The sequence below is a fragment of the Nicotiana tomentosiformis genome, chromosome 2 (assembly GCF_000390325.3).
Source record: "Nicotiana tomentosiformis chromosome 2, ASM39032v3, whole genome shotgun sequence".
NCBI classification, from domain to species: Eukaryota; Viridiplantae; Streptophyta; class Magnoliopsida; order Solanales; family Solanaceae; genus Nicotiana; species Nicotiana tomentosiformis.
The window spans coordinates 35,821,599-35,838,790 of record NC_090813.1 but is presented as its reverse complement, the minus strand read 5'-3'; the positions used below and the strand labels follow the sequence as shown (position 1 = coordinate 35,838,790).

The following is a 17,192-nucleotide window of genomic DNA, read 5'->3' as shown; positions in this document are numbered from 1 at the left end:
TCTTTTAATTTTGTGCAAATATCGCTTATTTCTCAGTATCTTCTCCACTCGGACATAATAAAAACTATCTAGCTTATCTTGAGTACCGAAACCAAAATAATACATTTTTGAACTCAAAGAACAAAAATATGTTGAAAAAATACATGGTGATCAGAATATATATAGCGTCGTTTTAAAAGACGTTATACCTTAACGGCCGTTTGGCCAGTTAAGTATAGCGTCCTTTAGAAAGACACTATATATATAACGTTTTTTTAAAAGACGTTATATATATTATTGTGGACCCACAAATAATTCTTCTGGGCTTAACTGACATACCAATAATTTAACTGGGTATAGCGTCTTAAGCTAAGACGCTATACCTCAAATAATTTATCCCCGAAATAGTTTTTGCCTTATATAAGGACGTTAAGGATTTTGTAAAAATCCATTCAGAATTACTCTAAGTGTTGTGAAATTTTTGTTTGTTTAGTTATTTTGCATTTTGTCATAATGTCTGAAGAGCGAAGAATTAGGGTTTCATTATATTGGAGGGGGAGGGGGTGAGGTTGTGGTGGTAAATAACTCAGTAAGCTATAGTTTATCTCCACAGTCTCATGTTAAGTTGCTACTTACAATGGAGTACGATACATTGGTATCGTTGTTATGTAAAATAACGAGTATTAGCAAGCGTTCGGTGAATCTTAAAATAATCGGAAGATATTCGTATTCTGTGACTCCGCAAGGGTTTGCTTGTTATGCTGAGTTTAACATCGAAGACGATGAAACTCTGAGAGATTTTTTGAGGACTCCGGATGCATACCGGGAATTTATTATGATAAAAATATTAGAAAAGTGCTTCAAGGCTGAAGGCGTTCGCAATAATGTGGTTGCGCAAAGTAGGGAAATCCCTCAATCATCGAGTGATTATTTTGGAGCAGTTTTAGCCGAACAGGTTCCGGCTGAAAGAGTTTGGCCGGATCTAAACTTATCTCCACGGGGGAATGAGGAGCGAGAAAATAATTTCTCCCCTAGTATACATAATCCACAAACAGAGTGGTAAATTTTAATTTTTCTACTGTGTTACGATATATATTTTTGTATATTGTATTTGTATTAACACTCATATATTCTACAGGGGGTACCGACCAGATATGAATTTTACAAGTTATGAACCAACGGTCAGTTGGAATATGCCGATTTTTTGTGTGTTGGATCATGGTGATCCATCTGGGAGTCAGCATCAACAAGATAATGTGCATCATGGGATATCAACACATTATAATTTGTAAGTGAATATATAAAGTTATATGTATTGTTTGGACCAATTTGAGTAACTTATTATTTCTTTGGTTGTGCAGTGAAAACGAGCAACTTGATGGTCCTGTTCTTACTCAATTGCCCGAAGACGATGTATTTAATCGGGATCTGGTAGATGCGCATAGTCAGGAATAGAATAGTGATTATGACAACAATGCCGATGAGTCTAGAGATGACACACCCTTCCCTGACGAGGGTGATGTTGAGGAGGAAGAGAATGTCGAACCTGATTTGACGAGGGAGCATGATCCACCTCCCGTTAGACCAAAAGTATACGAGTCCCACGTGCCGTTTCATTCGAGGCATATTCCCTACCTTGATCATTTGCTAAGTATGCCGGATGTGGATGCCCTAACAAGGGATATTGACGAAATTCGGTCAGCAATGTGGGATGAATCTAGACCAACAGTGTTGTCAAAGGGCATGCTTTTTCCTGATAAGGCGCGCCTAATCAGGGCGGTGAAAATGTACAGCGTAAAAGAGTGTCGTGAGATGATGGTATGTGAGTCATCTCCGGATGTATACAAGGCTGTTTGTCGTAGATGATTTATGGGTTGTAATATGATGCTGCGTGTGAGGAAGAAGAAAATAAATATATGGGTTGTGGGTAAATACATTGGCACCCACAATTGTGAAATGGACACATTCAGCGGAAATCACTTTAACTTGGATGTTAACTTGATTTCTCCTATCTTGATTACACACATTGAAGCCTCCATAAGGTACAAGATCAAAGAGTGTATTACATCTGTCTACCAGGAATATGGGTGTACCATTACCAAAAGAAAGGCATTTATTGGGCGCAAACATGCGTTTGAAATTGTTTATGGTGACTCGGATAAGTCATTTTCATCTCTACCCAAGTGCATGGCCGCATTTAAACATTTTAACCCCGGGACTGTTGTTGAATGAAAGCTTGAGCAGAGTCCGGAAATACCCGAATATATATTCAGATACGTGTTCTGGGCCTTCAAACCAACAATTGATGGTTTTGTGCATTGCTGGCCGGTAATATCCATAAACGGCACTCATATCTATGGAAAGTATGATATTAAGTTGTTGATCGCCGTTATAGTAAATGCTAATGGGCAAATATTTCCCCTAGCTTTTGCTATTTGTGCCAATGAAAGCCAAGAGACGCGGACACTATTTTTGAACCACTTGAAGGAGCACGTTGTCAAACAATGTTCAGTTATTTGTCTAATATCTGATCGACATGGCGGTATTTTAAGTTCTGTTCAGCATTTGCCCGAATGGCAGGAACCGTATGCATACCACCGTTACTGTGTGAGGTACCTGAAGGCCAATTTCCAGAAGGCACATCCCAACAAGGACTTGCATGATTTAATGTGGATGGCTGCAACTGATCACCATGAGTGCAAATTCAGGAGGCGCATAGAATCTATCAGGCAGGAAGACGAAAGAGCTTATCATTGTTTGATGTGATATGAACTTGACAAGTGGACATTGCATGCGGATGGTGGCAGACGATGGGGAACCCTGACTACAAATGTGTCAAAGTCTTTCAACGGGTTATTGAAGTCTGCGCGTGGATTGCATGTCACTGCCATGGTGCGGATATCATTCAAACAGATGGCGGAAAGGTTTGTTGAAAGGCATAGAGGTGCATCAGAATTGATGGATAGGGGTGTTGAATTTATGCCAATACCAATAAAAAGATTTGAGAAATACAGGAGGCGAGCATATTGGCATTCATTTTTACAGTTTTCCAACGAGCGAAATATTTTTGAAGTTCACACCGCTATCCATTAAAACTTGGGAAATAATACAGACACCATAAATGAAGCCAGCATGTTGTGTTTTTGTGGGAAATGGTCCATCTACCACATGTCGTGCTCACACGCCATGAAGTGCTTTCAACATACAGGTTTCGCGGCAACCCAGTACGTTGATAAGCAATAGTGTTGTTGCATACTTAAACACCTATAGTGGGCAGTTGCAGCCAGTGGGTGCTGAGCATTATTGGCCGCAAGAATCATTTAAAATGGTGTGTAACAAGGAGTATTTTCATAAGCTACAAGTGCAAAAAAGAACGCGTATACGGAACCAAATAATAGTAATACAAACTAACCAAATCCTGTGAAAGATCCTCAGCATCTCTCGATGATGAGCCATAACTCAGTCGGCGCTCACTATTCACATCTCGCAACGGACGAACAACAGCAACGGTCGATGCCTCTGGAGGGTCAGGAAAATACGTATCCCAGTCATGTGAGGTAAAGGTCGTGCCCGCGATCAACAATGGAGCTAACGGGGTCACCTGCGAAGTCCCTGAAGTAACCCCCAAGCTAAATGACGGAATATCAATAGGAGCTGACTGTGCCTCAGGGTGGTCACCCGGCTGATCAACTCCAACATCCTCAACAGGTGCCTCAACGCCCCCTTGATAGGGACAACCTCCTCGCCGACCCCCACGACCTCGTGGGACACCCCTGCCTCGTGGGACACCTCTGCCACGTCGACCATGTGCAGGCTGGACTGCTGGCCCACGATGGTACTGCTCTGGCACTATATAATCAGCCTCGTGTCCTAAGCGCTCATCATCCCGGGCTCGCTGCAATGTCCGGGCAACCAAATCTGTAACCCGCCGGCCATAGTCGTGCAAAGCGGCCGCTCCCTCGCGGGTATGCTGCTACATCTGCAGTCCTAACTGGTGGAAAAGATGTAGGCCAATAACCTACACAACATGTAAAATATTAATTGTGAAACGGTAATGTTAACGTTATAAATAAGTATACCAAATAACATACCAGCGCCTCATGCCTCCCGACGTATGGAAAGAACCGACCGCCAGCTCGATGAACGGAATTCCCGACAAAAAGTTGGGTAATGCTGCGGTACCAGCCCATATACGCATACGCACCATGCATAAGATCTGGTCGAGGGGGTGGCGGAATCAGGTCACGCCACTGGTCCCAAACCTAATATACAATTTGGACGTAAAATTTAAGGTATATTTTATGATGTATGTTACAATGAAGAGAGTAATTGACTATGTTTTCACCTGCAGCAGCGGCATAAATCCTGCAATGTCTCGCTGGGTGCCCATGCATGCCCGACACATCTGCCTATACAAGTAACCAAGAACAGCAGCACCCCAGTTGTACTGATGTAAATCTTCTAGCCGCTCAAGATGATGAAGAAATCTCAAGCTGACTAGGTTTCCCGAAGTGTTCGGGAACAATACGCCTCCAAACATAAGAAGCAACAGTAACCTTGTGTACCGGTTAATATGAAGATCCGATGTATCATGAGTAATGTCATCATGCATGGCCTCCAAATGTAGCCGGACGGGCGTCAACGCAAGACGACTAGACCCAACCAATATACCCTCATCCTCTGGTCGGAAACCGGCGAGACGTTGCAACGTCTCTAGGTACTGATCTCCCGTATAATCTCTCATGGCATGCGGCAAAGCAACAGAAAGTCCATCAACCGGCAGCCCATACAGAACCTCCACGTCCTGCAGCGTGATAGTGGCCTCACCAATGGGCAAATGGAATGTGTGCGTCTCTGGTCACCTCCGCTCTATCAAATCCATGATCAACGACCAATCCAGCTGCATCCGGCCGATCTCAATGATCCTATAGAAACCTGTATCCTGTAGGTGTCTGACTATACGGGGATGGAGCTGACGGGTCTTAAGAAAGTCCCACATATCGTCTACTCTCCTAGAATGTAAAGTCTGGGCCAATAACTGCCCCTCCCATATGTAGGAAGACCTATGCTCGGCCTGTAGCAATAGTAGCTCTAGAGAGGCAGGTTCAGGATGCAAAGGCGGAACCTCCATGACGACTACTGTAAAATGAACAAAATTAATTACACTATTTTTCTTTTTCATTGCTTAAATATATTGCAATACCTTGAATATTAAATTTTATTATTTTTACTATGTTATTAATTAGGTTGATACATTTTCAATATTATAATTTTATATTTTATATGTTACTTTAATATGTTAGTTTTATTATTTTATGTGTTTGTTAGTTATTGACCTATTTTTTACTATACATGATTTAATTATTAAATATTTTTATTTTTGTTCCGGACACAATATTTGAGGCCCAGTAGCACCAATGTGTCCTGAATTCTTATATTCATGATGAGAAATTTTTTTCAATTTTTCACTCAACAAGTCTGTTATTTTATATGTTAGTTTATTATTATATATGTTAGTTTTATTATTAATATGTTAGTTTTATTATTTAATATGTTGGTTTTATTATTTTATATATTTGTTTGTTTGTTTGTTACTGACTTATTTTTTACTATACTAAAATTAAATAATTATTTATCATAACTATACAAGATTTAATTATTAAATATTTATATTTTGATTTCGGACACAATATTTGAGGCCCAAAAGCACCAATGTATCCTGAATTCTTATGTTCTTACGTTTGTTGACTATAATTGGAGATAGTTTGTATTTGAACTGTCAGCTTTTTGACATATTTTTGGGAATAAGAGATACTTAAATGATTAATTTTTATAACTACAAGGATACTACGCTAAAGGGCACTACGTTTTACTACGCTAAAAGGTCACTACATTAGAAATACGAGCACTACATTAGGCCACAAGATACCACTACAGGGAACTAAAGTAACAATTTATCTAGTTTACTAGTCTTTTAGCAAATAAATAATTTAAACCGGATAAAAATAACAAATCAATTTAAACACAAAACAATCACGAAAATACATATACCATAGTAAAAAAGTAACTAATTAATATTTTTTTAACAACTAATAATAATTTCTTTATTTTACGAATTGTTTTAGCACACTAAAACTATAGCCCAGATAAAAAATAACAAATTAGTTAAATCGCAAAACAATCACAAAATAACATAGATCACATAAAAAAATAACTAATATGCATTTTTTATACAAGTTTTAACTAAAATTAAGTCAGAATACCTCGATTTAAGGGTTTTAGAAAGTCGAAGATTTTGTGATTTGGAGCTGAAATAAGCAACAATGTCCGAGATAACGCCTTAGCTAGCACGTGAGACTGAGAATTGGGGGAGGAGGCTCGGCGATTCTGTTTTGGGGAAGGGAAGGAGGCGGTGTATATTTATATGTATAGCGTCTTAACAAAATACGCTATAGTTCCCGCCTAAACTAAAATATATATAGCGTCGTTTTAAAAGAAGCTATATATATTTTGATTACTGTGTATTTTTTCCATATATTTTTGTTCTTTGAGTCCAAAAATACATTATTTTGATTTCGAACTCGCTCATCTTAACATACACAAATGTAAAACTATTTTACATTAACTTCTATAAAAGGATATAATAGTAAATCGAACAGTCATGTAATGGTATGATTAAACCAAACTTATGCTCCTTTAAAATTTCTAACTACGCACTGAAATTTTAAAACAGAGACCTAGATGGATTGCCTTGTGAGGGTAGGGGCGTTCGTTGGTCAGTACGGTACGGTATTTAGATATTTCGATTCGGTATTCGGTTTCTTAGAATGCTATACCAATACTGTACCTAATTAAATTCGGTCTGGTTCGGTTTTTCTCCTTTCGGTTTATTCGGTTCAGTAACTTCGGTTTATTCGGTTTGAATACTAACTAGTGCATAGAGTCATAGATTGTAATGTTTTTAATTAAAGTACTCAAAAGTGTATAAAACTAAAAACGTTTGTTGACAAAAGTTTTGTCCAAACCATCAAATATCAACCGAGAAAGGGAAAACTGTACATAAAGGAATAAATTTGATCATTAGAAATGTCTTATTACTTGCTTAGAGTTAATTGATAAACTTAGAGAATAAAGAAAAGTAAAAGTTTAGATTTTTTATATTTATGATATAATTAATAATATGTGTATTGTGTAATATAATATATATTTCGGTACGGTATCGGTATTTCGGTATTTCTTTTTCAAATACCAAATACCATACCTAATACCATTTTTTTAAAACTTAAACCAAATACCATACCAAATACCAAAATATCAAATACCAAATATTTAATTTCGGTACGATAATTCGGTATTTACCAAATTATATACGACCCTTAGTTGAGAGGGCCAACGAGCAATCGTTGTCCTTCCTACTACGTTCCTCTTTTTTTTTCCCAAATATAAACTACTCCACATAGACATAAAGAGATATTCACCATACCTGATATAGTAAGATCCATAACCATAAGTAGCCACAACGAGCTTCCCTCATCTACTTTCTGTACACCCTCAAAATATTGAAGGTAATATTCTTGTTTAGGAGAAGAAAGATAGGAAGGGGTGGGAGAAGAAATGAACACTAGCGTTGATTTGACTATTTGTTAAATATAAATTCTCTAGAATACCAGCAAGCAGTCGTTGTAGTATAGTGGTGAGTATTCCCGCCTGTCACGCGGGTGACCCGGGTTCGATCCCCGGCAACGGCGTAAATTCTTTTGTAAGCCGTATGTTTGTCTTTTCCAGCGATTCCCCTTTCTCCTTTAGCCACATTGTACGCTATTTCTGAAATTATTGAGCTTGTTTAGATTCCTGGGCTGTTTTTTCATAATTTTTCTTTATTTTTTCCTTTGCAGTATTCTAAATTAAGTTTTTTTAAAAACTTTTTTCAAATATTTATTTGAACCACAACTTAAACATTCCGTTATAGTTCATATATTTAAAGCAAATCCACAAACACACAAACAAGAATGACAATAGAAAGTAGGGAGAGACGTGATATTGAGGCATTAAATTAAAATATCAAATAGATTAATAGTGCAACTTCCACATATTCCAAAATAAAATCCCTGCCCTGACCTGCTAAATTTAAAAAAAAATTAGCCCAGCCCTGCCCTGCCCCGCCCCATTTAAATCTTCCCCTGCCCTGTCCCGCCCCAATTGCCATCCCTACTTATGCTGCTGAGTAATTTAAAGTTTACCTAGCAAGCAAGCTAAAATCTGTGCTAAGCAAGCTATATGACTAGCTTATATAGTTTGGTAAGTGTAGACTTGCAAAAGTTAATGAGATTAAGAGGGTGTTTGGCTAAGCTTATAAGCTGGTCAAACTGGCTTATAAGCACCTTTTGGCTTATCTACGCGTTTGGTAAACACTCAAAGTGCTTATAAGCCAAGTGCTTATAAGCTAAAATCAGCCATAAGTCATAAGTCGGTCACCCCCAACTTATGGCTTTTCAACTTATAAGCACTTTTAGTTTGACCAACACTTTTACTAGTTTATCCTTAATAATATTTTCTAATTCACAAAATACTTTTCCCAAAATAAATTTCTTAACTTTCTCTTCATTCCATATTCGTTATTAATTCTTTTCTTTACAAAGAAATTTTTAATTTATAATCTTTTGAAAAAGATTCAAGGGTATTTTAGTCATTTTAACAAAAGAATAGCTTATCAGCATTTTTTAATCAAACACATCAACTGCTTATTATCAGTTTCAGCACTTCTATCCAAACACGTAAATGCTTATTTTAAAAATCAGTTTCAGCATTTAAAAAAACTTTTCAGCACTACAAGCTTATCAGCTATTTACAATCAGCTATTTACAATCAGCTAATCCAAACGGGCTCTAAGTCCATGCAAAATTTCTGTTTTTCTATCACTCTTATCTTAGTTTCTATCCCTCTTTTGATTTTACCACTCAAGCTAGGGGTGGCAAGTGGGCCGGACCCGGTCCTAAGTGGGCTTCGTGGGCCCGGTCCTAAGTGGGCCGGTCCTAAGCGGTCCGGTCCTAAACGGTCTCGGGCTTCGCGGGCTTATTGTTGGAACCGGCTCGGGACCGGGACCACGAACTAACGGTCCCGGGTTAAGTGGGCCGGTTCCGGGGCTAAACGGGCCCAAACGGGCCTAAACGGGCCCAATAGAAACTTTGTATTTTTAATTTTTTTTTATAGAAGTTAGAGAAAAAAAATAGTAATAAAGATATATAAGCTATATTCGATTTATATACTATATATACATCTTAAAATATATATATACAATATTATATATATATAGTATACATCTTAAAATATACTATATATACATCTTAAGATATACTATATATATATAGTATAGTATAGTAGATCTTAAGATATATATATACATCTTAAGATATATAAGCTATATATATATATATAGTAAGATGTATATATAGTATATCTTAAGATGTATACTATCGAATATGACTTATAAACTATGTATATATATTATAGTATATATATATAGTTATATACACACTATACTATATATACATAGTATATTCGATATACTATACTATATATACATATATATATATATATATATAAGCTTATATATATATATATACTATACTATACTATATATACATCTTAAAATATATAAGTTATATTCGATTTATATACTATATATACATCTTACTATATATATACACACACTATACTATATATACATAGTATATAAGTCATATTCGATAGTATACATCTTAAGATATACTATATATACATCTTAAGATATATATATATATATATATACACACACGCTATACTATATATACATCTTATATATACACACACTATACTATATATACATAGTATATAAGTCATATTCGATAGTATACATCTTAAGATATATATATAATATATATAGTAAGATGTATATATATTATAGTATAGTATAGTATATACTATATATACAACTTAAGATATATAAGCTATATTTGATATACATACATACATATATATATATATATATATATATATATATATATATATATAAGCTTATATATATACTATACTATACTATAATATATATACATCTTACTATATATAAGCTATATTCGATTTATATACTATATATACATCTTAAGATATATATATATATATATACACACACACACTATACTATATATACATCTTAAGATATATACATATACACACACACTATACTATATATACATCTTAAGATATATATATATATATATATATACACACACACACTATACTATATATACATCTTACATATACACACACTATACTATATATACATAGTATATAAGTCATATTCGATAGTATACATCTTAAGATATATATAATATATATAGTAAGATGTATATATATTATAGTATAGTATAGTATATACTATATATACAACTTAAGATATATAAGCTATATTCGATATATTCGATATACATATATATATATATATATATATATATATAAGCTTATATATATACTATACTCTTATATATATACTATACTATACTATACTATACTATATATACATCTTACTATATATAAGCTATATTCGATTTATATACTATATATACATCTTAAGATATACTATATATACATGTATATCTACTATATATATATCTAGTATATCTAGTATACTATGTATATATAGTATATCTTAAGATGTATATATAGTATAGTATAGTATATATAGTATATCTTAAGATGTATATATAGTATAGTATAGTATATATAGTATATCTTAAGATGTATATATAGTATAGTATATATAGAGTATCTTAAGATGTATATATAATATATCGAATATAGTTTATATATCTTAAGTTGTATATATAGTATATATATATTATACTATACTATACTATAGTATATAAGTCGTATTCGATAGTATATATATAGGCTTATATATATATGTATATCGAATATAGCTTATATATCTTATGAGATGTATATATAGTATAGACTATATATATATACTATACTATATTATACTATATGTATAGCTTAAGATATATAAAAAGACAAAAATATTGTAAAGAGATATTCAAATCAATGCGTTATATTTTTATTATAGCATTAAAAATCATGGCAATATCTTTATAGTTGAAAATAGGGAAAAAGTGTAATTATAAAAAGTTTGGGATTAAAACAAAGTTGAGGGGTTAAATGGCTATTTCATAAATAGCCAACGGCTATTTTTTTTTTTTTTAAAAAAATAGCCGTTGGGCCCGCTAAGGGACCGGTCCGGTCCTGGGCCCTGGCGGGCCAATCGGTCCCGGGCCTGACGGGCCCAAACATAGGACCGGCCCACAAGACCGGACCAGGCCCGCTAAAACCGGACCAAACGGTCCTGGCCCGTTTAGCCGTTTGGCCCGCGGTGCTGGGCCGGTCCCGGGCCTGGACCGGCCCACTTGCCAGCCTTAACTCAAGCTCTTTGCCGGCTGTTAAGTGCTTGCCAAAACCTGCTGCATTACAACATTGCTAGTTAACAGTCATTTTGCCACTCCAATGAAAAAGCAGATTTCAGCAAACAGGTGAAGTTTGACATATGAAGTCAAGATTGAGTACATTGTCCCTTTGGACATTTAGAAGGGTCAGTTTCAGATGGAGAAATTAAGCAGCACCCATATTTCCTGCTATAACTCAAGGAACTGAAAGAGCTCCACTCCCTACTTCCTTAGATTAAAAAAAAATGCTCACAACTAAAGTTAAATAATACAGGCATAATCATCCTAAAGAGATCATTTTTGCCGATGAAGAACGAAATCTACCATAGCAAGTAATGGAGCTGCCTTTTCTGGATCAAAACCAACAAGCTGCTCCTTAGCTTCCTTGCTAAGGTTTTGCGCATATTCTTTGGACTTTTCAATGCCAATCATCTTTGGGTACGTCAACTTGTTCGCCAACAAATCCTTCCCTGCTGTCTTTCCTAATTGCTCAGAGGATTTGGTCACATCAAGAATGTCATCCACAACCTGAAACAGCAGCCCAATACATTGAGAGAACTTTCTGAGTCTATTGATTTCCTCATTGGTTGCACCACCAACCATTGCTCCTATAATGGCCGCGGCCTCTGCAAAGTCTGCTGTCTTGTGACGATGAATATACTCGAGCTCTTCTAATCCAGTATCAGATTTACCTCCTGACAGCAAGTCAAGTACCTGGCCAGCCGCTGCCCCCTCTGGCCCTATTAACCTTGCTAGTTCTCCGATAGCGCGAACCATTGTTTTCGGGTGCACCCCTTGAGTGGCTGTTGCCATATGCTCAAATGCTAAGGCAACAAGGGAATAACCAGCTAGAACAGTGACATTTTCGCCAAATACCTTGTGATTTGAGAGCTTACCTCGGCGGAGAGTATCGTTGTCCATGCAGGGAAGGTCGTCGTGCATCATACACATAGCGTGTACCATCTCCATTCCGCAAGCAGCAGGCATCGCTGTTGATTCTTGGCCACCAACAAGCTCACAGGCGGCTATGCATAGTACAGGGCAAACCCGCTTGCCTTCGGAAAGGAGCGAATATCTCATTGCTTCATGGAACTTGAGGGGTTCTCTGAGTGGGACAGCAGCATCTAAGGCTCGATTGACAGATTTGATCTTTTGATGCATGTAACTTTTGAAATCAAAGACAGTTTTTGTCTTTCCAGCTTCTCTGAATGTGTTTTCATGTTTGATAACTTCAGCTTCATTCTTGGCAATATCCGTGCTATTACAAAAGGCTCTTACTTTTGGGAGGAATAGAGCTTCTGCTCTTTCCTCTGAAGAAAGAAGCAACTTTGTTCCTGCCGATCTGGATCTATTTGGAGTAGCTCTTTTACTTTGATTTGCAAGATTGTGGACTACTCCTTTTAGCATAGACATGATTCTAAACTTGAGAAGTCAGATAAACTTCTTCACTAATCTGGTGAATTACTATTTAACTTACTACTATAATATGATGGATTTACCGAGGAACAAGCATTCAAGCCAAAGCAGGAAGGTAACCTAATTTTTAATTATTAATTGGGTGAGTTTCTAATATACATACCAAAAATTTATGGGACCTTGTTATAATGAGTTCTTTGCTAAATTCTTCATACCTTTAGAGGATGAGTGGAAGATTTCATCTACCTGATTGTCTCAATCTCAGGACTTCAAGAGAAATTGTTTTCCAAAGTGTGAGCCACAAAAGAAAACTATCAATATTCAACAGGCAGATCCAGTTGGAAAGTAAGTCAAGCTTATTTGGCACATTCAATAACCTATAGAAGTTTAAGTTTGAATAAAGCATGTGAAATTGACAAGGCACCAAACAAAACTATACTATTATATTAATGACAGAAAATGCAGTAATATTTGAAATTTTGAATGAAGAATCTTGACTGACAAGAAGACAATGGAGACATGGTAGGACCAATTACAGGTCATCTTTGGATTTAAAACATGGCCATAAAATCCTGACCATGACTCCAACAAGGGAATGGTACCATAGCTCAGGTCATAGAAGGGCTGCAACAGCCAAAAGAAGGGAGATGCAAGAAATAATAATAGTAAAAGTTGCTTTAAAAGACCTTATAAACCAACAATCAAAGCAAGAAAGAGAGTTAACAACCAATGGACAAATACATCCACAGGTATTTAATGTGAATAAGGATTTATTTCCTCCACATCCATTGTTAAAAACATGACAATTCTTAAGGTGGGGGAGAGAATAAATGTTGTATTGGGCCATTATTTCATTCAAGATATTAGAAGGTTGAAACTTTACAGATCACTCATGTCCTCACCTTCTATTTAACTTCTAAATCATCAAATGTACAAATTGGTTGACCATAAATTCCAATCCTGTTGCTACAATTCAGTTTTCTCTATAAGCAATATAATTTGCAAGAGCAATCAATGGAGCTGCTTTCTCTTGATCAAATCCAGCAAGCTGAGCTTGAGCTTCTTTGTTTAACTCCTCAGCAAAGTCCCTAGACTTGTCAATACCAATCAGTTTGGGATAAGTTACCTTATCAGCAACTAAGTCTTTCCCTGCTGTCTTCCCCAATTGTTGAGAAGACTTCGTAACATCAAGAATATCATCCACAACTTGAAATAACAACCCAATACACCTTGCAAACTTCCTTAACTTCTCCACTTCTTCAGCATCTGCCCCTCCTAATATAGCCCCTAACACCACTGACCCTTCTAATAAAGCTGCAGTCTTGTGCAAATGAATGAACTCTAAATGCTTCAAATCAACATCAGAAATCCCCTCAGAAATTATATCTACAACTTGCCCAGCTACAAGCCCCTCAGCACCAATACATTTAGCTAACTCACCAATTACCCTTACAATCCTATGTGAAGGAACCCCTTTTGTTTGAGTAGCAATGTGCTCAAAAGCTAATGCAAGAAGTGCATCCCCTGCTAAAACAGCAACGTCCTCGCCATAAATCTTGTGATTTGTAGGTTTCCCTCTTCTAAGATCATCATTATCCATACAAGGAAGATCATCATGTATCAAAGACATGGTGTGAATCATCTCAACAGCACAAGCTGCAGGCATAGCTGTGGACTCATCTCCACCAACAAGTTCACAAGAGGCTATACACAACATGGGTCGGATTCTTTTCCCACCGGCAAGAAGAGAATATCTCATGGATTCATGAATCTTGACTGGGTCTTTAATCAAGACTGAAGATTCCAAAGCCTTGTTCACAGAATTAGCTTTTTCAAGAACGTATTCATTGAACTCCATTGCTTGTTTTTTCTTGTTCTTGCTTTCATCAGTTTGTTGTTTTGTTGTAAGAAGAGCTGAGATAGAAAGAGGAGAAGGGTTGTTGGTATAGAATTTGATCTTCAGATTAGGAAGCAAGAATCCATGAGAGGAAAATCTGGATCTGCCGTTATTTCCAAGGGCAAAATGGGTGTTGCCCCATGTTGTAATTGCTGTAGAAAGACTCATTCTTTTTTGCTCTAATTTCTCAATTATTTGGCTTTGTGAAAATGAAGAAGAAGGTTGCACGACAACAAGTTTAGGATATTCAGAACAGCATAATAAAGAGACCACCACTACCGAGTACTGACACACTGCATATAAAAGTTTGTTTAAAGTGTAGGGTGGGAAATTGGGTGCCAATTTGAGATCTGAGATTTATTTAAGTTTGGCAAGAAATCATAGTGGGAACTGAGAAAGGCGACAGCAAGTTAGATAGAGATGTTTTTAAATGAGAAAAAGTGGTGAAGGAATGGTTAGAGTGGGGCAATTGGCTATATCCTGCAATTGGCTACAAAAGTGTAAGCATTTATTTGTTCGTCCATTTTCTCCACTCGTGTTTCTTTCCTATTCCGTTTTCCTTTTCTTTTTTCTCAAATTCATTTTTTTCATTATCATATTCATGGATATATTAAAAAAACGTGAGGTAAGGGAGCTCTTATAATCGAAATTTGATAGGTTGCATTTGGTTCTTACCAGCAAATGAAGTTATGATAAATTTTTTTTTTTGGAAGTTTGGGCGAAATTCTTGGGAGCTGGCAGGCGACAGCCAAACGTGAACAAGCTTGTAGTTTTCTCTTTTTTTATTTTTTTTTATTTTTTTTTTAAACTAGTTTTTTCGCATTTGTATGCCGAGAGGCATGTAATATATATAATTTTTATAAAATAATATTAATATTATTAAAATAAAACTTTGAGTAAGTAATATATTTAGAAGAATAAAACACAAAATTCTGTGAATGATGAATATGGATCGTCGAATGATGACTTATGAGGATGACAAAGGATGCATTCAAGAATGTTTTGCAACTTAATTATAAATATATGATGATCATAAATTATAAATATATCCCAAATTCACATAGGAAAATATTTAATATTAACTAGTAATATTTTTTAAAATGTAATAAAATTAAAGAAAGTCAATTTATAAGCTATTGCACTAAACGCGCCTCCCTTTTCATACTCTACAGTTAATAAAATATTTGGTAACTAGTATATTTTGCTTCTCCAATCGTGTTTCTTCAAAATTTGTATCTTTTATATTGGTTGAGTAGATGCTACGTATTTATCCCTCCATTGTAAAGTCGTTCCCAATGATAACTTTTCTTCAATATAAAAGTTATTAATATTTATTTGTGCATGACAGACAATGTAATATATATGAATATGTACATATAAATGCGCTACACCTACATTATTATATGTATATGTGTAGATGATTTTGTGTTACATTTTAGATATAAAATGACCTCTCCTCACTGTTCTATTGGCTATATATGTGGCACTATTTACATGTGATAATCTTAGTAATTGTGGAGTACAATATTATCGATCGGAAATAATTTTGTTATACCTATTTTTTTTAATGCACTCACGATTTGTTATATATGTTTAATTTCCATGCGTTAGATACAACATATACTTTCATCTTCCACATATTATTTAACATCTTGCACTGATAGTACCTAATTTTCGTTAGTATATTGACATAATTCTAATTAGTAAAAAGCCAATATATTATAAATTATATGACCGAGTAATCCAATTAATCTGTTAAACAGTACAAAACAATTTTATATCGAATAAAGTATTTTATAGCTGAGCATGCATCTGTTGTGCTTGTCAATTTATGTTTACAAAAACAGTTTAGTTCATTTTGGAAAGAAATAAACTACATGGAAGGTCACACTGTTAAAATTCTCTTTCAAGCACTTTGCCCAACAATTGTAGCTATAATATGTGAATATAACGTTCACGTTAATATTTTGTGTAATAACAAATCCAATCGGCAAACTCATTATACTATCACCAAGCTATCACACCATACAACAAAATCACAAAATATGATGAAGTTTTAAAATCCTAGACTCTCATTTCAGTTGTAGTTGCAGGTACTTTCTCCTTTCTAATAATATAATTATTCATCATGCTTATTTTATTTATTTTTTTTACTTTCCTCTACCTAGCAACCTATATTATTGTTGGAAAACGGGCATCATTTTAATGTTTGGTGCAAATAGCCAAATTGGAAGTCAATAGGATTTAGATTTAAAAGGCAAACCCGATGTGTTTATTGAAAGACTTCTCACTGAAATAAATATTAAAATTAAATTTACTTAGAATATACTTTTCAATTTTAGTTAGCCGAGACTCTTGATTTCATAAACAGATAATATCCAGATGCATCTAAATATAAAATTTAGTTGCATGGTTATGTACTTTTT

At 35.2% G+C, this 17,192-nt stretch overlaps 2 protein-coding genes and 1 non-coding gene across 3 annotated transcripts; 1 reads left to right on the top strand and 2 right to left on the bottom strand.

The window, feature by feature from the left end:
* The first annotated feature begins 7,655 nt into the window (after positions 1 to 7,655).
* Positions 7,656 to 7,727, top strand: TRNAD-GUC (transfer RNA aspartic acid (anticodon GUC)). Its single transcript has one exon. It is a non-coding gene; the product is annotated as a tRNA-Asp (tRNA).
* Positions 7,728 to 11,488: 3,761 nt separating this feature from the next.
* On the bottom strand, positions 11,489 to 13,468 carry LOC104118103 (geranylgeranyl pyrophosphate synthase 7, chloroplastic-like). The gene has a single exon (XM_009629282.4). The coding sequence runs from the start codon at positions 12,864 to 12,866 to the stop codon at positions 11,748 to 11,750; it is 1,119 nt and encodes a 372-aa protein (XP_009627577.1). The 5' UTR covers positions 12,867 to 13,468; the 3' UTR covers positions 11,489 to 11,747.
* A 228-nt stretch (positions 13,469 to 13,696) lies between these two features.
* LOC104118104 (geranylgeranyl pyrophosphate synthase, chloroplastic-like) lies at positions 13,697 to 15,241 on the bottom strand. The gene has a single exon (XM_009629283.3). The coding sequence runs from the start codon at positions 14,932 to 14,934 to the stop codon at positions 13,843 to 13,845; it is 1,092 nt and encodes a 363-aa protein (XP_009627578.1). The 5' UTR covers positions 14,935 to 15,241; the 3' UTR covers positions 13,697 to 13,842.
* Between the last annotated feature and the right edge of the window lie 1,951 nt (positions 15,242 to 17,192).

Bases quoted from the DNA above. Each gene is read 5' to 3' on its own strand.
- LOC104118103 (XM_009629282.4), bottom strand. From the start codon at position 12,866: ATGTCTATGCTAAAAGGAGTAGTCCACAATCTTGCAAATCAAAGTAAA.
- LOC104118104 (XM_009629283.3), bottom strand. From the start codon at position 14,934: ATGAGTCTTTCTACAGCAATTACAACATGGGGCAACACCCATTTTGCC.